The following is a 19,058-nucleotide window of genomic DNA, read 5'->3' as shown; positions in this document are numbered from 1 at the left end:
TATTACCTTTGGCATGTTTTTTTTTTCAGAAGCTGAAAAATGATTGAAACTATATATACGATGAATGGCATATGAACCGCGTTTATTTACGCTAAACTGCCATAAGTACGAATAATTTGACCAAAGAATAGTGTTATCCCTGCAGTTCAGAGAACAGTGCCCTTGACCTGCATCTTCCTCTTCAAATCAATATCCCTAATCAGGATACACCAAGGAATCGCAAGCACCATGATCCCGCAGCCAACAGCAAGTAGTCTGAGTTCAGTATAGGCGTACGCCATCTGGATGGCCGTCCTGATAGGGCTGCCTACGGGGTACCCTATCTGCGTTCTGAGGTCATCGTAGATGCTGCTGAAGTTAGACATGGCTGACTCAGGAAGATACCGGATAAGAGCCTTCCGGTATGTGTGTTGCCAGATAGATGTGCTGATGGTCAAACCAGCAGAATTCCCGATAGTCCCAACAACGTTCAGAATGGCCAGTGCGGTGGCAACATGCTGGTGATCCACGGCAGCAAGAATAGCAATCTGTTCAACAAGGATGAAGACTGACCCAGCAACTGCAAGGAAAACCTGGCACATCACTTGATAACCGACGCTCATATTGGGTTCGCGGAAATGAATCATGAGCCCTTGGGTGAAGATATAAAGTGGGATCGAGATGTATAAAGTCCACTTGTACTTGCCAATTCGGCGGATCACCCAGCCGAGAAACAGTAGTAGTACGCCAGAGACCACATCAAAGATGTTGTTGATGTAGTTTGCTGTCGTGATAGTTAGGTTATTGTTGACTTGCAGCCAGGAAGTGAAGTAGTAGCTCCAGCAGTAGTTTGAGAGCTGGTAAGTTGCGTCCAGGAGTACAGCACCTATGATGGTGCGGTTGGTGAGCAGACGCCACTCGAAGAGAGGAACTGGTGCAAGCCACTTTTCCCAAATTGCAAAGAAGAACAGCATCGAGAAGCCAACAACTAGCATGGCGATGATGTAGTCTGAGGCCCAGCCTTCAGGTGCATAATCGGCAATGTCAAAAGGTAACTGAAACAATACAAGGCCTGCAGTAAATATGCACACTCCCAACACTGAAAACATCAAGTTAGACTTATGCTTCAGACAAGGATATTTCGGCAAAAGGATGATACGTACAGTCAAACTCAACGGACCAGTGTCGGATGCTTTCGAGTACCGTGCGGCCACTCGGTCTTCTGATGCGGTACCCTTCTTGCTGAGCCTTATGCAAGTTATACTTTAGCATACCGTATAGAGGCAGCGCAATTATGGGAGTAGCAATTGCCCAAGCACCAAAGCCCCATCGCCAAGAAACTTGATAATAAAAGTCCTCCGCCACTTTTGGCCCGGCAAAGGCTGTGATAATGTAAGGAGAGGACGTGAATGCATACGCAAAAGCACGATTCCTCAAACTCGAAGCATCGGCCGTCACGACATCGATGGCATATTCCATACCATAAAAACCAACATAGTAGAACACCTAAGCCATTAGGGCTTGCTTTCCTCAAAACATTGTTTGCGGCGACTTACATTGGCGGCACAGTAGGTCTCAAAGGCATTGCAGGAAGCCATGAGTACCAGCCCGATAGTCAGGCATATGACCATGAATAAAAAACCTTCTGCACGTCCCCATACATCCATCAATTTCGCCATGGGAAGATATGTCGCAGCGGCAAATGCATCGCCAATGGCTGTCGGCAGCGCGGACAGCGAGTGTGCATTGAATGAACTGGTCACGTATGGATTCAAGCTGCTGGTCACAGAGAGCTGGAACGCATTTACAAAGTATAAGAACCAGATACTATGGAAATTGATTATTAGACCAAAATCGATCACCGCAAAAATGACAAAAAAAAGAAAGTGAAACGTACTTGATGAAAACTGCGATCAGAGTGCCCTTCGACCAACTGAGAGTCACGGCCTCAACATCTTGAACACCATGCTGGGTGTTGGGGGTTGGCGTCTTCTCTTGCGGCCCAGCGCTGCCGTAGCTTGAGCTCTGCTCGATGGTATCACTCTCTGTTCCTTCGGACTTATCCGCTGACATGCGACGGAGGACCGTACGAGTCCTACGGATTAGAGGACGAACACCCATGGCGTCTGATTGTGGTTGAAGGCACCGAAAAAGACAGAGACCGAGACATCGCGAAAGTTAAAGCCAGATAAGGTGAGCGTGGGTCGGTAGTGCACAGGCCCGAAGTCGGATGCTTGTTTCTCGTGCTGGTTCAGCTGTCCGATTGTGCCGCGTGGGATGAGGGTGCGAGACTGGTCGCGTGGGCTTCCAAGTGCGCATGTATCATATTTGTCTTGAATCAGGTATGGACCAATGATCGTTAAAGATGCCGTAACAAAAATGACGTTGAATTTCATTTAGTCGCCAAAGTGGATCTGCCCGAGCACGCTTGTCGATCTGATAATCTTATCAGATAATCTTGAGTTTTGTGCTCTGAACAGTGAATGGACGATGTGTGTCCCGTCCCGGGAGACTTTGGGGCCGAACAAGATCTTATGACTCGTCTCTTAGGTTCGTCCCAAGAAGTTGCTTTTGATCAACCTTGAAAGACGAAGTTGTGGAGTTGACTCGATCCATGAAGGTTTAGGCGTCGAACAGCCGCGTTAAGAGCAGTTGCCGGATGGAGGGACGAAAAACAACTAGGGATGGGCAAGGATAATCTACAGAATCACAGTCCTGTTACGAAAAATTGCATCTGACTTGGGAACTACGGTGATGATCTCCCAGGCGACACCCTTTATTTTTTCTCGCGTCCATGTTCGACACTCAAACCCGTCTGGTGCTCTGGGTAGCTGGTGGCGGGCAGTGGATCCGTAACTGCTTGGAAACTCGCACGGCTACCGAGTGCCAGTATGGGATGAGAGGAACCGACAAGACACTGTTTTCTGCTGCCGTGTGGAGCGCTGACTGTGGGCATTTCGAGAAATAGGGCTCCTATCGAAATTTTTTACCCACCTGGTATGCATGGTGGGATGAAATGAGAACAGTGGACGTAGATTCCTATAAGCTATGCCAAAGACGGTTAGGCAGTTTCTGCCCCAGGCTGCCAGTGCCGGTTGTTTTCGCCCATTCGGTTCTCTTCGAGATGCGTTCTCAAATGAAGTGGTAATTGGCTGGTTGTTAGAATTGATGTCCTTTTCATAGTGGCTAGGCACAGGTGTCTATCTCATGGTCGGCATGTTGCTGGTGACCCATGGAACAATGACCCGACGCCGCTGTCGTCCCCTCTAGAAAGTAGAAGCCGACGCCATTAGTATGCAGTGATCTCGATAGTACGTTTGCTGTATTTCCAGATAGCTTATCTGTTTGTGCTTCAACAAGGAGAGGCTCTTGCATCAAGGTACCGATTCAGCCACAGGCGATCGCGATCGCAATTACCAGAGATTGCGGGAGGAACTAGCATACGTCATTTACCACTGTACTTGCGTCAAGCTCTATTCCATTCATAAACACAACTCTTCCGCATCCCTCTCTCCTATAATCAATCTGTTGGTGGCCTGAAAAACAGACGTAATCAACATGAGCAGGAACATCCTCATTGTTGGGGCCACGAGGGGTCTGGGCGCCTCCCTCCGCAACCTCTACGCAACTGAGTCATCGACTCGAGTCTTCGCAACAACCCGATCCGACAAAGCACCCGAGTCCGACTCCCACCCTCACGTTTCCTGGCTACCAAATATCGACCTCACGAGGCCAGATGTTGGAGAGAAACTGGTCTCACAACTCCCGTCGTCAACCAAGCTCGCAGCAGTGATCATCACCGCCGGCTACTTTGGCCTCGAGACGTTCGACACCCCCGATTGGGATAAGCAGATACAGATGTACACTACTTCCGCAATCGCACCAGTCTTCGTTGTCCAGAGACTGGTTAAGTCTGGGTTTCTGGGCCAAGGAAGCAAAGTCATTCTCGTGAGCAGTGAAAGTGGCAGCATCACGCTACGCCATGAAAAAGAGGGTGGCGGCAACTATGGCCACCATGCCAGCAAGGCGGCGCTTAATATGATTGGGAAGCTGCTGAGCTTGGATCTGGAGCCGAATGGTATAGCCGTGGGCTTGGTACATCCGGGGTTCATGCGGACGGAGATGACGAAGGGTGTTGGGTACGACAAGTACTGGGATGCTGGTGGAGGTGAGCCGCAACAGGTTTAATTACGATATCGATAGTGCTAAGACTCTATCCAGCTGTCACCCCAGATGAGGCTGCCAGGTCACTGGCCGCGTTCGTTGACAAGTTCGACATCAGCAAAACTGGCGAATATTGGGCACCACGGGGTCCTGGGTAAACATCTCCAAATACATTTTCCCAGAGCGGTCTCGCTAACTATACCAGGGATATCGGAACTGCGGAGCCTGTGCTAGGTAGTGACTTGCCTACTCCCCTACAACTGCCTTGGTGAACGGTTTGTATACGCCACACCTTTGCCAATCTACTCTGTACGGATACTGCGGCTATCTATTGGCATAGTGTAGACAAACCGTCAGCAGGGATTATAATTTGATGAAAGTGACGCCCAGTTCAGCTATTTCTTAATCTAATGCAACGTTCTCATGACTACCTAATGCAAGTTTGTCACCTCATCTTCCCATCGTCGTTATAGCCTCGAGTAAACCACGTCAATGTCATCGTACATTCAAGGTTCCTTCCGCGCAGGAGCGACGGTAAAGAATCCTCAGGCACCGCCTACCTATTAAACCTGCCATTTGAACTTGTAGCACCACTGGGAACTCACAATTGCGGTTGCTTCCAGGATCGGAAGGAACATCGGCATTCCAGGTTGTGTCCATCGCTCTTTCCCTATGGATATGTTCAAGGCTACGTTCAGTGCGAAAAGGAAGGCCCGCTTGCAGGTGACAATGCCTAAGGCTGCCATGGGGCTTTCAACGTGGGCATCTCCCAACGATAGATTCAGGATACCGGTATGCGTTAATGCATATTCCAGCATATCCGAGTGTGATAGGTAGCATGGGCCGCTCACCCTAGGGGGATGATTGTGCCAATCTGAATTCAACAGATTTGTCCTGAGCAGGTTCCATCAAGCGACTCCTGAATATATATATATCTCGAGCACTTCTTCCTGGCTTTCGGACTCAGACCGTAGGGCGCATTCAACAAAAAAGGTAAGCTGAAAGAGAACAAAAAAGAAGATTGGGAAACAGAAACAGTACCATATCCAATATCAACTGTACTATACTTCGCCTCACTCTGCATTTACACAAAGCAAAAGGTAATTATCGATTATCATTGGTGCAAATGGTCCAAGGCCCAAAAACTAATATAAGTGCATCATCCGTGAATCGAACACGGGCCTCATCGATGGCAACGATGAATTCTACCACTAGACCAATGATGCTTCTTATTATAAGAGCTAATCCAATTAACCACTAACAGTAAAATACATGGTTGAGCCTACAGATGCGCATAGGGTTTCAGTGTGGTTTCAGTGTAGTTTTTGGTGGTTTTGCATGAAAGATTCTATTAAAGCGCACATAGAGTCAGTATGACGGGGCCGGTCAACTGTAGCCACTAAATCTATTCGCCTGGACCCAGACGCTCCCCATCGGACCATCCGAGGCATTATACGTTCCTGCGACATGCTCCGCACTTGGATGGCCAGACATTCAACATAACTCAGCTTCGTAATCATATCGTCTCTCATTGTTAACCGGGAAGGCATCATTTTAGCCCGAGGAGCGGCTGTATCCGACCCAGCATCCGGCGTATGGTAGGTATCAGAATATCTACCTAGTCCGAACTTTAGGAACCTGTAAGAAGGCAGCGGCATAAGTACTGCAGCCCGCGCATCCTGAAACCACCTACGCACGCAAAATAATCCTCGCTCGTTCTGGAAGCTCTTCAGAGCACGCAACACGAAGAACAACAGCACCGATGGCCTCCACTCCAAGTCCCCTCTATACATCCCGCCAAGTGGAACGCTCTGACCTAGGTGCACTGGAAGAACTCCTTTTCACCTCCAAGCTGTCACTGACAATCAACAGACTCTTGTTCAATGACTGGCCAAATGAAGCAGCACAAAGACGCGACTACCGGGCTGCTCTGGAGCACCAGGATTTGGAAAGCGACGACCGAGAGTCGTTAAGTGTAATCGACAACGCCTCTGGAAAGCTTATCGGCTGTATCGCCCTTTGTCGCAGACAACCTGAACTTCAGATGCAGGCCGCCAGTCCTAGTGTTGAGGGCCCCGAGAAGCAGATGAATATTCCAGAAAAATTTCAACCCAGAGGTCTACAAGGCTGTGATGGAAGCAGTGCGCGAGCTTTCCTTTACCGGTCTAGAGGCGAAGGAGCATTATGGTAGTTTGCCCATTGCCTGTGTATATTGGTCTCCTGCTGATTATGAAGCAGAGGTGGTATACATTGCGGTGGATCGTGCCTTCCGTCGTCGAGGTATAGGCCGAGATTTGATTTGGCATGCCTTCGCCAAAGCAAAGGCTGCTGGTGTACCTGTCGCCGTATCCTCAGAGCCTCAAGCCTACGCCTTCTTCACCAAGATTGGCTTTGAAGAAACCAAGTCGGTAGAGATGGATCTCGCACAGTGGGCACTACCCTATTCCGGCTTTGGGACATTTAGACTGAGGTCGATGATCTGGGACCCTTAGGACGAATGATTCCTGCTGCATGATGAGAGGAATATGAACAGGCGTTTAGACCCAATCCGCTCTATACGTACATATTAGTATGTACTGTCAGCAACGCAGCAAGAATTCCATATTATAGATGAGCTATATAGGCCGGGGTCCACCATACAACTAAGCAAAGGTGGCACGAACATGCACAATACAAAGAGCAAACTGCACAAATGGTCCCCAGCAATAAGCAACGGTGATTGCGATAATGCGTGTATCTACTAGTTTGGAAATCGAAACCGAGCTGAAGGTATCGAAACGATTACCACGTCCAGACCAAACCAGGTTGAACTGAGACCAATACTCCAGTCCCCGCCGTAATCAGCTTATCTATGTCATTCATGGCCTTATGAGTCCTCGAAGGCTATGCCAATGCAACGCTAACACGACAGACATTTGACACTAAAAACCATGGCTCATGCTATCGCTCGCCTGACACAGGAAAGCGTGCCGAGTCAATGATATGGATTATAGTGCATTGGCGATCCGAAATCAACCCAGTATAATAACCAAGGACCTTAATAGTTGCCAATGGTGCCAACTGTGGATTTGTGGAGCACTGCCTCAATGCGCCCGTTGCTGGGCGGCGGGCGCAGAGACACTTGGCGCAATCGATGAACATCTCCGGATACTTACTCTAGATCACGAACTTGAGGAGATACCTGACTATGAGGTCGAACCTAGAGACAATGTCAGAAGAGCAGCTCTCCTAATTGCCTGAGCTGCATGAAGCGGAACGCAAGACTTAGCTGAAGAGACAGCTCTCACCGGGCAATGCACGAGCATTAAGAACGTTAAAAAGGCCACGAGAGAAAGCACATGACAAGTCAGTGCCCCAAACAGTATGCTAAAGTGCTTGAGGCAGTGCTCAAGGTTAATCATGATGTAAGAGCTTCTATATGTTCGAGTAGGTAGTCATTGAATGGGGCTCGGCAGGACATTTTAGCCCATCCAGAAGTTTGTACACTTCACCAACCAAGGAAGGGTGGTCGACCCTGGCTCAGCCTTGGGAGCGGAGACCTCCTCCAAGCTATCCAATGCGAAAGCTAGCTACCCCAGATTAGTGCACTGCCCAGGGCAGATTGGCCCACCCGGGCGATTCCATGGCCGTCTTTCCCGACCGTGGTCGGGTGGTCAACAGGTGACGTCCTTGAGCCTGCGGACTGCACTACTTAAATACCATCCTCGCCCTTACTTTTTCTATCCTAGCTCTCCATTCCAGGAGCATCAATCCATCAGTGATTATATCTATTTTGTAACACTAGCACAATGTCTGCCGAATCAAGCACCGCTATCAACACTGCTGCCAACATCGGCGTGAATGGCAAGGCCGCACAGCAACCTCATGGCCTTGTCGAGGTACAGCCTCCCCGTCTGTCCGATCTGCAGCCGCGGTACGCATCCACAATCGAGCACGATGATAGCAACCCAGAAGCGCACGGGTGGTACGCGTCATTTAGTATGTCGAGCCCCCAGACGGGGTTCAATTTCAAGAGGGCTAACCAAGCGATTCCTATAGAGCATAGCATCGGTGAATGTATCGGAGGACTGGGAGTTATTCCTTGCTGCCCATGCCCGAACCCCTTCAGGCCCGTCCAACAAGGTGAAGTCGGCTTGGTGACGCGATTCGGCCGGTTCGTGCACTCCAGTGACCTGCGAAAATAATGAAAACAACGAAAAACGCGCAGCTAACATAACATAGATTCGAGCGCGCAGTAGACCCTGGTCTCGTCAAGGTCAACCCGCTGAGTGAGCGTCTTATCACAATCGACGTGAAGATCCAAATCGTCGAGGTCCCTCGCCAGATTTGCATGACCAAGGATAACGTGACCCTGAACTTGACCTCCGTCATCTACTACCAAGTCGTCTCGCCTCACAAGGCGGCGTTTGGTATTTCCAACATCAAGCAAGCACTCGTAGAGCGTACCCAGACCACATTGCGTCATGTCATCGGTGCGCGCGTTCTCCAAGATGTGATCGAACGACGTGAGGAGATTGCTCAGTCAACGTCCGAGATCATTGAGGAAGTGGCTTCAGGATGGGGTGTCAACGTCGAGTCTATGCTCATCAAGGACATTATCTTCAGTGATGACCTCCAGGACTCGCTGTCCATGGCAGCGCAGTCTAAACGTATCGGAGAGAGCAAGGTCATTGCCGCTCGTGCCGAAGTCGAGTCTGCCAAACTTATGCGTCAGGTATGTGCTATAAGCCATTGTCCCTTGATCTAAGCTAATCAGGTCAGGCCGCCGATATCCTTTCCTCCGCTCCTGCTATGCAGATTCGATACCTCGAGGCGATGCAAGCTATGGCTAAGACGGCTAACAGCAAGGTCATCTTCCTTCCGGCGCCAAACCAAACCGTACAGCAGCAACTAGCGGCGGCGGAGAATGCTGGCGAAGGACCTAGCCGCTACGCGCCGCCCCAGGGAGGCGATGGGTTCCAGCATGCGATCAACGCCCGTGTGGTGGAGGACATTTGAACCAGAGAATGACGATATGGCATGAACAACAGTAGTATTTGGGATGGGGTTTAATTGGTCTTGTGGCTTTGCTTTTTGGTTTAATTTCACGATACCCGCCTTTAATATGTATTATCTGAATTCATGATGACTATCTTTATGAAGCCTTCCACCTGCCGTGGCAACAAAGCTAGATGCGCACGCTACCCAACCGCGCAACGCACTGTTTACAGGCTCCACTTCTTCAAACACTGAAGGAAAGTGAAATAACTTCTGTAAGCAATCCATTGTATATAACGTAAACAATGGCAGGCGGTGAACCACCCCAGAACTCATTGTGGGGTCGATCTAGCCCAGGCACGGTATCCATCAGTCCCGCTGGACAAATTACTGCTTCAAAGATGCCAACTCAGTCTTTGAAAGACAATTCCATTTTCCATAATACCACAAGCGCAATGACGCCGTCTAAGACGCCCAGTCCAGCTCCGCCCTCAACAGCCGCGTCAACATTGACAGTCAATCCTGATTACGCAAATCCATCCTTCGACCCCGTCGACTACCTCAACGACACTCTCCCGCCACTGAGCCTCCAAACTTCACAGTTGCAATCCCAATCAAACCCGCGCGCCGTCAACCTTACCGACCTCTCTACTCGCGTCCAATCTATCCTGTCACAAACCAATGCCCAGAACATCCGCCACTCAAGCACTCTTACTTCCCTTACCGATGAAATCATCCGCAGCGGCAACCGGCTCGCGTACGAAGTCGAGGTTCTTCGCGGTGAGGCGGTCGCACTCTCGGACTTGGTGACAGAGGGGCTGGCAGAGGAGATTGCAAGGTTTACTACGGCTACGCCAGCAATCACGGAAGAGAAACTCGAAGGCGAATCAGAACCCACAGAGCGAGGAGAACACGAGAGAAAAAAGAACGAACCGGAGTATATAAGCAACCTTCGCACCCTGAATCAGGTCCGCGCGCGCCTGGAAGAAGTCGTTCAGACCTTCGGCGACGCAATGGAGTGGCCGCTTCCACCGTCTGAGACTTCGATAACGTCGTCGTTCATCTCTGTTGCCGCACCAGATTTAGGCCCGGACAGTCAAACTCGTGAGGAGAAGGGGCAGGAGGCTGCAAAGAAGCTACGTGGTGAGATCAATGAGCTTCTGGATAGCGACGGTGGGCTTGAAGCTGCAGCGCGCAGGGTTGAGGCTTTACGGACACTATCTTTGGTGTGGAAGGGGACAGCGGAGGAGAAGGCGCGCGTGAGGTTTGTGGACGGATTGGCAAAGCTCGTTGAGGAGCGGAGGAGGGCAGTGGAGGCTCCGTCACAGAGTAAACAGACTCAAAACTCGAGGTCAAGGGGACATCAAAGACAGGAGAGTGAGGGGCCTGGGGGCGGGATCTTCCGCAATCTGCAACGGTTACGAGAGGAGATTTACTTGGAATGAGTTGTCCGTTGTTCCTTGTTGATCTGCAGGAGAGACATACATACTGGCGTTTGGGGGTTCGTTTATATATACCTTCGCACTGCATCTGACTTACTATTTAGCCACCGGTTTCCTGCGACCGGCTTTGTTGTACATCTAATGACTGATTATTGCCCGGGTACTCCACAAATGGCAAATGCAAACTCAACACCAGCAGCAGTTGATCGTAGCTGCACTACCAATAGATCATGATTTATTAGCGAGAACTCTTGTGCACTAATGCTGCCAGGGCCTGGGATCGGCCTGTCAATATGAAACGGCAGGGTTGGGGTCGGATTACGCGGCCACTACTAGGGAGAATTGGCCCGAGCATGAACAGAAGGTAAACCCAAGATATTCGGGTCGCAAAAAAAAAATATAGGCAGTTTTATACTGGATATAAGAATTAATTAGTCTTTTGGGTATAGATAAACAAGACATGTCAGAGATTCCAGGTCTCTGTAGACAAAGTTTGTTGTCACATCGATTGACATTTGACAGATCTGAAACTAAGTGCCGGGTCGGGGCTGTCGCAGGCGACAGCTGCGTCATCACAGCAGTGCAAATCTTCTGCAACATGGCCTCTTTTTGCCGTTGATCTTTTCCTTTCTTCTTAAGTTCATCTGTCCTTTCTCCAGGCCCCTCAGAGTACGAAGGTCGTTATCACCCCATTCCCTGCGTCTGCGGTGACTAAATCCGCGCCGGAATGTTTATCTTCAACCTTCTCTTTCACGATTGAAATCGACAATTTCCCTTTGCTCCCAGCAACGCACAGCTGAGTTTCCAGATGGCCTCGCGCGGGCTCCTGGGCGGCCTGGACAACCACTTGCCTGGTCCCTGGGCTGACCAGTACAATTCCTGGCGATTGTCCGCAACGCGGTTCCTGCAGCAGACTTACTATCCTCGCCCACGGCCGCGACCGACGCGGTTGCTTCTCGCAGTCGCAGGATGCTTCTTTCTGATATTCCTTTTTATGCGGTCTCCGGGAGAGGTAAGCCCTTTGAAATGGCAAATGTGAGACTGCTAAGGACTGACGATTCTTCAGCCGGAGGTCAATCACTGGCTTCAATACCCCTCGTACCACCCTTTCCACGGTCGACCTGAAGACGCCACGATCATAACCCCCCGAATTGCCTACGACCACAATGACACCTTTATACTGTCGAACAATCTGCAGAAGACGAATGCATCGTTTCATCTCGTCCTGCCCGCGACTCGCAGCAACCCAGGCCTATGCCGTACCTTGACTTCGGCCATGATTCTAAACTACCCCCCGCCAACGCTGGTGCGCTATGGGAGAGAACTTCCAGCGGGCTCGGCCGGACATGATTACATGGTTGACAGAATTACTGGGATATATAACTTTTTGGCGTACACCCCGCGCCTGCAGGATCATGACATTGTATTGGTTGTGGACGGCTTCGACATTTTCTTCCAGCTGCCGCCGGAGGTTCTAGTCAGGCGGTATCAGGAGCTGCTACGGGAAACGAATGCGAAGTTACGTGAAAGGTACGGCATGGTTACAGTGGATCGGCCATTCCGCAAGGATGGCGTGGAAACACACCAGAAGTACTCGCAGCGCGTGATTTTCTCCGCAAGCAAAGAGTGTTTTCATAACCTGACCGACGATGCCGGCTGTGCCAGTGTGCCAGAGTCGACTCTTTCGCCGGATAGTTATGGGTGGAAAACAGACACCCAAGAGCAATTGACCCGCCCGCGGTGGCTCAAGCCAGGCGCGGTTATTGGGCAGGTAGCAGACCTAAAACTCATCTACGCGCAGGTCTTGCGGTTCGTTGAGGAGCACCGCGCAGTCGACGGGGACTACCTGGCCCTGACGCAGATGTATGGTCGACAGGAATACGTGCGCGAGCTGGAACGGCGTCGAACCTCAAACAGCTTTAAAGAGCTGTTATATCGATGGATTGGAATATCCGAGGCCACAAACATCACTATTGTCCCTCCAAACCTTCAACCTGGGCAACGCTACGAGTACGGAATCGGCGTGGACTTTCAATCGCGTCTCTTCTTCAACACAGTAAACGCGAAAGAAGATGTCGAGTGGCTGCGCTACAATAACGTCTCCAAAACATCCACAGTACAAGCAGAGCACCGGGTCCCTCGCGAAAGCCGCCTTTTGCTCCCGAACGACGTCTCCGACCATAAACTCGGCAATCCTTTCAAACAGCCGAAATATAGCAAGAACGAGTACGTCAACCCGCCCTGGAACGACACCCTCGACGCACTCCCAGCCAATCGGACCTGGAGTAATATTCCTCTCTTGACAAACATCCACTCCGCCGAAGTGCCGGCTCTCATTCATATGGACGCAAAAGACAAGGGTACCGTGCGTGACACGTGGTGGTCGAGAATGTGGTACACCCCTTGGGCTCGCGCTCTCTTGCGCAAGTACATGCGCTCACAAACGGGCTTTGATGCGGCGCAACATGCTCTGCTGGACCAGAACTTCTGGGATGTGCGCGGTGGCGTTGGAGGTGTCTGGACAGATAAGGGCGAGTGGATAGATTATCCGGAAGTTTGCTCAGGGTTTGAGAGGGACCTTTTCGATGATGGTCTTGGGCCCTTTGGTGAGGAAGACGGAGGCGAGTATGGTGGACCAGTTTATAACCAGTGGGGAAATCTGGTGAAGGGGAGGGAATTCTAGTCTACGGTCTTTGAAGGATTTTTTTACTGTTACATTTTATCAGCTTAACACCCTTGGTGAGCTGCATGTTTGGCGTTAGGTTGTTTGCCTGTGCTACTCTGTTATATTATGGCTGGCGTATGGTTCATGGTTACTTCTTTTCCTACTGTTGCTTTTGAAGATACCAGATAGATGCGAGCGCTACATAGCTCCAAATTGACGAGAACTATACTCTGTTTGTACTTTTACTTCATCCTTTCGTGTGATATCCGTAACCCTAACGCCAACCCAGTATATACATAACGAAGGTATCAGTCATATTGTACACCCCGCTCATCCCGTCGTCTGTCCCTCGATAACAAACTGGCTATGAGGTAGCGGCACCCAACGTCTCCCGAATGATCGCCAGAATCTCCAGCACATTCTCATCACTCAATCTCTGCTCGCGCTCTTCAATTATTGTATCAATCAACGCCAGAGCACCGTAGTCGCCTGCGTCGCCTTCGCCTTCGCCCTCTCCTCCCTCTCCATCAGCCTTACCATCAACCTGACCTTCAGCCCCCTCTTGCTCGACCCCATCCCCATTTTCAGGCTCAGGATCACCTTCATCAACATCCATTCTTTCCGCTCCCGCTCCCTCAAACCCATCTTCAACCCCACCCTCAGCCGTAGCACCGGCGACACCGGCAGCAGTAGATATTCCCACCCCCAGATTAACAATCATAAGGACCTCCCCTTTCGTCAGCCCGTACGGCTGTAATCTAGTGACAAGCTCTCTGAGCGCATGATCAAACGTATCCTTCCTTTCTTCCTTCCCTGATCCCGGTTCACTCGACGTAGCTGTAGCTGAAGATGTTGGGTACCGCAATAAATGCGGTGCAAGACGGCTGGCGTAGTTATGGATCTCCTTGACGACGGTATTGTGGTCGCGCAAGTCGGGACTCGGAATGAAATGCTTCTGATTAACGCCTGGTGGAGCGGTCGGGGGCCGCCGTGGCGGATTTGCAGTGAGGTATGAGAGGACTTCGATATTTGTTAGTGTTGCATCTTGGGGATTTATTATCTTTTTTTAGTGCTCGTTAGTTTGGATCGGTTGGATTAATGTGGTGGGATGAAGTGATGGGTATGATGAGTTACTAACCCGCATTGTGTTGGAATAGTAGGTGACTTTGTCAGACTGAAGGGAAAATGGTAATCTGATATATATATCAATCAACTGCTGAAGGACTAGTGATGACTCGTGAGGGGAAGATGAGGGAAAAATTAGGCGGTGGAAAGTAAACTTGAGAGGTTTTGCTGGCAGTATCTACTAGTTTGAGGGAGGCTCTTGTAGTAGGCGGTGTCTTATGAGGTGCTGCGTTGACTACGAGTTGGACGAACCAACCTCGCCATAGATTTATGAAAAAGGATACATATAATATAGACTAATCAGAAACCTAGTTCTCCAACTTCCTGAGTTGTGCGTCCCTGTTCAGCGTAGTGATACCACTGTTTTACCATATCTCCCAACAGCTCGTAACCCCTTCACGCCGCAGATAATTACGACGAGAAGGAAAGGCTGGAAGATTTCGGTCTGACATTTGAAGAATGTGCAGCAATAAGGCTGCTGGCTTTGTTGACACTGTGGTATTCTGCTCCGCTGCTTGCAGGTGTGGAGCATACAGGGCCCCGTGGAAGTGGTTGGGCATTGCCGTAGAGTGTCTATGCATGCCAATGGTATCGGTAGATTGATGCCGAGATGAATCCAACAGTTGCTTTGTATTAACTGGAAATAAACGAAGAAGCACCATCAATGCGCCGGGAGGGACCAAAAGTATTCCCATCCTAATGCCACCCAAACATTGCACACTAGATCAAAAAGAGAGCAAGGAGAATAAATCACTCGAAAATCAACCCACATGGCACATGTGATATCATACAGATGAAGGAAAAAGACATAGTACCCTTGAACTTTTTTTTCTTTCTGATATCTTAATCATCCCTCTTCTTCTTCTTCTTTTTGCCGTCCGTGTCTTCGGCTTCGTCTGACCGCTTGCGCTTCTTCTCCTTGTCATCGCCCTTGGACGCCTTCTTGGCCTCCTTCTTGGCCTTCTTGATGTCCTTTTTGCTTATGGCGCTGGGGTTGCCGGCGGCATCGAACTGAATCTCGCCGCGTTCTAGCTTGCGCTTGTACCGTTTGACGCTTAGCCCAGCCTTCTCGGCGAGCTTCTCGATTTCTGAGTCCTTGCTCTTCTTAGATTTCTTGGACGTCTCTTCATCAGAAGAGTCTGAGTCTACTCCGTTAGCGGCGGGTTCCTCGTCGGAGTCAGCATCAGCCATTTCCTCGTCCTGGACCTCCTGAACGAGCTTCTTCTTGGAGGGAGTAGCCTTATCCTGATCCACGGCGTCCGCGTCAGGGTTATATTTTCGAGCTTCGTTGATGTTGAACTTGCCGGGTTGGGCAGAAGCGCCATCGGGACCAATAGCAACACCGCGAGGCTTGAGGGGCTTGCCTTCCAATGCGGCCAGCTTGCGCTCCAGGTTGAACCGGGCCTCTGTACCAAGGGCAGCCTTGTCCTCCTCGGTGACATCGTCGTCCCATTCGGCGAGGGCGTCGACGCGGAGACCGAGAGATGCCTTTGCAGCGAGGACTCTCGCCATCTTGCCCTTGTTCTTTCCAGTCGCCTGGCCGATCAAAGAGGCGTGGTAGATCAGACCGTACTTGGGCGTGTCGTGCTTAGTCTTTAGAGCACGGAAGAGTGCCTTCTCGGCACCGAGAATTTGGAGAGTACTGGCAGGGCTCTTGGAGAGGTTGGTCAAGCTACCGGCATGGGCGATGAGCCGGGCACCCACGAGATCACCGACAAGAGCGGTAAGGTTAGGGGCGATGGCGTTCATGCGGGCAGTAATATAGCCGGCAAGCTGGGAGCGGTATTCAGAGAAACCAACGACTTGCTCAGCCAGGGCCTGGATGTTCTCCAAGTCATCCTCGCTGATTTCTGTACCCATAGACCTGTCTGCCGCGGCCTTCACGGCCGCCTCAATTTCTTCAGGGAGGATCTCTGCGAGGTCGGCGTTCTCAAAGTTGGACCGCATACCCATTTTAAGAACGAGTCGCGAGTAGGCGATGTTGTCGTTGAGAATCTTGGCGAGTTCAGGGAAGTGCCAGCCGTACCATTCCTTCACACGCATGGCGTAATTGTTTAGTTCTTTGTCAAGGTCGTCCAGCAGACCAATAGCTTGCACAATCATGGTGTCGATCTTGTCGGGAGAGAACTTGAGCTTGTGTCTGGCAAGAGAGTGGGAAAGACCCAGAGACATGGTGGACATGTCCTGGGGGAGGAGACCAGGAATCAGCGTGGGCAGATGTTCACGAATGGCGCGGTAGATGTCGGCCGTTGTGGAATCGGCAATCAATGAAATGTCAAGACCGGGAAGCTTGCCAATGGCATTTCCTACGCAGCGGCAAGTCAATTACACTGTCGGTATGTAATCCGCGATCAGACCTACCCAGCTTAGGATCAGCTACGGCCAGCGAGACCTTCTTCTCATCCTTGATTTCATCAAGAAGGCTGGCAAGGCGAGGGGTGACCTTTCCTTCAACAACAGAGGCGACTTCCTCGAGGGCTGCTGTGGCGCTGTCGAACTTCTGGAAGCTCTTCAGCTTGAGCCTATCTTAAATGTTAGACGCAACGGAAAAACTTTGTCGATTGAACACGGCAAGAGATTCAACTGGATAAGACAGAAAAAAAATTACAGGGATAACGCACAGATTGGAAACACCCTCTGCCGTAGAAGCCTCAGTAGCAAGATCGTCTCGCTTCAGAAGCTTCTTGTCCTTAGCTTTGAGCAGGGCATAGCCCGCACTCGTCTCGGTCAGGATGAAAAGCGTCATTGTGTGCGGTCACGACTCCCAGGTGTTGAAAATAAGAAAGGGCAGCGGCCAGGAGCAAGAAGGGAGGGACTGGCGAAGTGTGGGCAACCGTGGATTCGGACCTCCGAGAGCGTGCTGCTGGAGGATTTTTTTTGCCTGTCAGTAAAAAGTGCAGAAAAAGCGCTTTCTGTGGCTTGTGGCCCGCATTTGTGGCTAGTATGTGAGGCGGTGTATTGGCTTACGTAAAACTGGCCGGCCAAAGAAACAGCAGCACTGGGAGCTCTCCATGTCGATGCGGAGAGCCGTCTGATCTGCTACAGTCACACAATGGAGGGACTCTTTTTCAACGTCAATAGCGGGTAAGCTGGCCTATATGCCCTCTTTAGAACGGCGAGCTAACGTCTTGCAGCTATATCGAGGGGATTGTCCGTGGATATCGGAACAGCCTGCTTAACGGGCAACACTATTCAAATCTGACACAATGTGAGACTATTGATGGTACGTTCTTTGAAGTGCGGTCCCTGATTCATCTATTAACAACTATCTAGATGTTAAACTGCAGCTGGCTCCTGCATATGGCGACTTTCTCGGAGCTCTTCCTCCCAACCCCTCCACCTCTGCCCTGGCTGGCAAGATGACCGACAAGCTAGTTGCCGAGTTTCGGTACCTCCTCGCACAGGCCACAGGATCTACCGCAAGATTCCTAGAGTACCTCACATACGGCTATATGATCGATAACGTCGCTTTACTCATCACCGGAACGCTGCACGAACGTGACACTCGGGAGCTTTTGGAGCGGTGCCACCCTCTTGGATGGTTCGAAACCTTGCCCGTACTGTGCGTCGCGACGAATATCGAAGAACTATATAACTCTGTGCTGGTCGAAACTCCGCTGGCTGGCTTCTTCAAGGGCAGCCTAAGCCACCAGGACTTGGACGAACTCAACATTGAGATTGTGCGGAACACACTGTACAAGAACTACCTCGAAGATTTCTACAAATTTGTCACCACGCATCCAGACTTCAAGGGAACGCCAACGCAAGAAGTGATGGCGGAAATTCTCGAATTCGAGGCGGATCGACGTGCTATTAACATCACACTGAACTCGTTCGGCACGGAGCTCTCTAAGCCTGAGCGGAGGAAGCTCTACCCCGAATTCGGCAAATTATATCCCGAAGGGTCACTGATGCTTTCTCGGGCCGACGATATTGAAGCTGTCTCGCTGGCCGTCAGTATATCTGCGGACTACAAGGCATTCTTCGATGCCGTGGGTCTCACCCAAGGCGGAGGCGGTCTTGGCGGCATGGGTGGCTCTGATGGAAAGAGCCTGGAGGATTTATTCTATCAAAAGGAAATGGAGATGAGCAAGCTCGTTTTCACCCGACAGTTTACTCCTGCTATAGTATACGCCTGGATGCGACTAAAGGAACAGGTGAGGGACCCAGCTACTCTAGAAGCTTCTCTAACTAACAAGTTCAGGAAATTCGAAATGTCACCTGGATCTCTGAGTGCATTGCTCAAAACCAGAAGGAGAGAATCGGAAATTTCATATCCGTCTTCTGAGTTCCTTTAGCCTGTATTTTCATATCTCCCTCAACCCGTCACCCAGCGGGTTTGCTTCTGTCACGTTCTCAATATCTCTGTTTTTCCTTAATATTACCCGACTGTACGAGCGTATCGATCCATTGCGTCATACGTATTTGTGCAACTGAATCTGTTATGTTATAGGCGTTTGGAGTTTTTTATGTGATATAGTACCTACATTATGCTAGCCGTACCGTAACCTAGATTTGAGGAATCGACCTTCTCGCTAGTTTCAATTTATCTGTATTTAGACATTGCATACAAAAAAAAATCTTATTCAAAGCCTGGTCCATACCACGTGCGAATGCAGCATGCCTAGACCAGTGCGCCAGTAGGATACAGCCTATAGACGGAGCTTGAACCTATTTCATTTTGTCAAATCAAAGGACGGGTCACG

The 19,058-nt window shown here is 50.4% G+C and overlaps 9 protein-coding genes and 1 non-coding gene across 10 annotated transcripts; 6 read left to right on the top strand and 4 right to left on the bottom strand.

Annotated features, from left to right (window-relative positions):
• Window positions 1-132: 132 nt before the first annotated feature.
• Window positions 133-2,100, bottom strand: BDW70DRAFT_168712 (major facilitator superfamily domain-containing protein; the record flags this gene model as incomplete). Its single annotated transcript, XM_073742534.1, has 4 exons — window positions 133-1,078; window positions 1,143-1,485; window positions 1,536-1,806; window positions 1,877-2,100. 4 exons carry the CDS (start codon window positions 2,098-2,100, stop codon window positions 147-149), a joined length of 1,770 nt encoding a protein of 589 aa, XP_073600171.1. The 3' UTR covers window positions 133-146.
• A 1,357-nt stretch (window positions 2,101-3,457) lies between these two features.
• Window positions 3,458-4,626, top strand: BDW70DRAFT_62686 (oxidoreductase, short chain dehydrogenase/reductase family superfamily). The gene is made up of 3 exons (XM_073744422.1): window positions 3,458-4,147; window positions 4,201-4,297; window positions 4,349-4,626. The coding sequence occupies exons 1-3, from the start codon at window positions 3,538-3,540 to the stop codon at window positions 4,413-4,415; spliced, it is 774 nt and encodes a 257-aa protein (XP_073600170.1). The 5' UTR covers window positions 3,458-3,537; the 3' UTR covers window positions 4,416-4,626.
• Window positions 4,627-5,298: 672 nt separating this feature from the next.
• BDW70DRAFT_t37 lies at window positions 5,299-5,369 on the bottom strand. The gene has a single exon. It is a non-coding gene; the product is annotated as a tRNA-Gly (tRNA).
• Window positions 5,370-5,905: 536 nt separating this feature from the next.
• BDW70DRAFT_155846 (GNAT family N-acetyltransferase) lies at window positions 5,906-6,635 on the top strand (the record flags this gene model as incomplete). Its single annotated transcript, XM_073740108.1, has 2 exons — window positions 5,906-6,284; window positions 6,382-6,635. 2 exons carry the CDS (start codon window positions 5,906-5,908, stop codon window positions 6,633-6,635), a joined length of 633 nt encoding a protein of 210 aa, XP_073600169.1.
• A 1,296-nt stretch (window positions 6,636-7,931) lies between these two features.
• On the top strand, window positions 7,932-9,141 carry BDW70DRAFT_147059 (slipin family protein; the record flags this gene model as incomplete). The annotated part of the gene is made up of 4 exons (XM_073738662.1): window positions 7,932-8,121; window positions 8,182-8,296; window positions 8,365-8,857; window positions 8,905-9,141. The coding sequence occupies 4 exons, from the start codon at window positions 7,932-7,934 to the stop codon at window positions 9,139-9,141; spliced, it is 1,035 nt and encodes a 344-aa protein (XP_073600168.1).
• A 380-nt stretch (window positions 9,142-9,521) lies between these two features.
• BDW70DRAFT_155844 (uncharacterized protein) lies at window positions 9,522-10,565 on the top strand (the record flags this gene model as incomplete). The annotated part of the gene is made up of 1 exon (XM_073740107.1): window positions 9,522-10,565. The coding sequence occupies one exon, from the start codon at window positions 9,522-9,524 to the stop codon at window positions 10,563-10,565; it is 1,044 nt and encodes a 347-aa protein (XP_073600167.1).
• Window positions 10,566-11,105: 540 nt separating this feature from the next.
• BDW70DRAFT_127462 (glycosyltransferase domain-containing protein) lies at window positions 11,106-13,382 on the top strand. Its single transcript, XM_073735281.1, has 2 exons — window positions 11,106-11,574; window positions 11,629-13,382. Exons 1-2 carry the CDS (start codon window positions 11,371-11,373, stop codon window positions 13,243-13,245), a joined length of 1,821 nt encoding a protein of 606 aa, XP_073600166.1. The 5' UTR covers window positions 11,106-11,370; the 3' UTR covers window positions 13,246-13,382.
• A 209-nt stretch (window positions 13,383-13,591) lies between these two features.
• On the bottom strand, window positions 13,592-14,371 carry BDW70DRAFT_155842 (uncharacterized protein; the record flags this gene model as incomplete). Its single annotated transcript, XM_073740106.1, has 2 exons — window positions 13,592-14,287; window positions 14,366-14,371. The coding sequence occupies 2 exons, from the start codon at window positions 14,369-14,371 to the stop codon at window positions 13,592-13,594; spliced, it is 702 nt and encodes a 233-aa protein (XP_073600165.1).
• A 669-nt stretch (window positions 14,372-15,040) lies between these two features.
• On the bottom strand, window positions 15,041-16,706 carry nop58 (RNA-processing protein NOP58). The gene has a single exon (XM_073744419.1). It carries the CDS (start codon window positions 16,531-16,533, stop codon window positions 15,196-15,198), a length of 1,338 nt encoding a protein of 445 aa, XP_073600164.1. The 5' UTR covers window positions 16,534-16,706; the 3' UTR covers window positions 15,041-15,195.
• Window positions 16,707-17,294: 588 nt separating this feature from the next.
• On the top strand, window positions 17,295-18,939 carry BDW70DRAFT_62600 (H(+)-transporting V0 sector ATPase subunit d). Its single transcript, XM_073744421.1, has 4 exons — window positions 17,295-17,436; window positions 17,487-17,575; window positions 17,626-18,509; window positions 18,557-18,939. Exons 1-4 carry the CDS (start codon window positions 17,405-17,407, stop codon window positions 18,638-18,640), a joined length of 1,089 nt encoding a protein of 362 aa, XP_073600163.1. The 5' UTR covers window positions 17,295-17,404; the 3' UTR covers window positions 18,641-18,939.
• Window positions 18,940-19,058: the final 119 nt, after the last annotated feature.

This window comes from Aspergillus foveolatus (assembly GCF_047715535.1).
Source record: "Aspergillus foveolatus strain CBS 279.81 unplaced genomic scaffold BDW70scaffold_3, whole genome shotgun sequence".
NCBI lineage: Eukaryota > Fungi > Ascomycota > Eurotiomycetes > Eurotiales > Aspergillaceae > Aspergillus > Aspergillus foveolatus.
Note: the sequence above shows the minus strand (reverse complement) of the source record. Positions and strands in the feature narration are given on the sequence as shown.

Excerpts from the sequence above, each read along its gene's own strand:
- BDW70DRAFT_127462 (XM_073735281.1), top strand. The coding sequence starts at position 11,371 with ATGGCCTCGCGCGGGCTCCTGGGCGGCCTGGACAACCACTTGCCTGGT. Across the intron at positions 11,575-11,628 it reads TTATGCGGTCTCCGGGAGAG|CCGGAGGTCAATCACTGGCT; the intron begins GTAAGCCCTTTG and ends ACGATTCTTCAG.
- BDW70DRAFT_62686 (XM_073744422.1), top strand. The coding sequence starts at position 3,538 with ATGAGCAGGAACATCCTCATTGTTGGGGCCACGAGGGGTCTGGGCGCC. Across the intron at positions 4,148-4,200 it reads GTACTGGGATGCTGGTGGAG|CTGTCACCCCAGATGAGGCT; the intron begins GTGAGCCGCAAC and ends GACTCTATCCAG. Across the intron at positions 4,298-4,348 it reads TGGGCACCACGGGGTCCTGG|GGATATCGGAACTGCGGAGC; the intron begins GTAAACATCTCC and ends TAACTATACCAG.
- nop58 (XM_073744419.1), bottom strand. The coding sequence starts at position 16,533 with ATGTCCACCATGTCTCTGGGTCTTTCCCACTCTCTTGCCAGACACAAG.
- BDW70DRAFT_62600 (XM_073744421.1), top strand. The coding sequence starts at position 17,405 with ATGGAGGGACTCTTTTTCAACGTCAATAGCGG. Across the intron at positions 17,576-17,625 it reads ACAATGTGAGACTATTGATG|ATGTTAAACTGCAGCTGGCT; the intron begins GTACGTTCTTTG and ends ACAACTATCTAG. Across the intron at positions 18,510-18,556 it reads GGATGCGACTAAAGGAACAG|GAAATTCGAAATGTCACCTG; the intron begins GTGAGGGACCCA and ends TAACAAGTTCAG.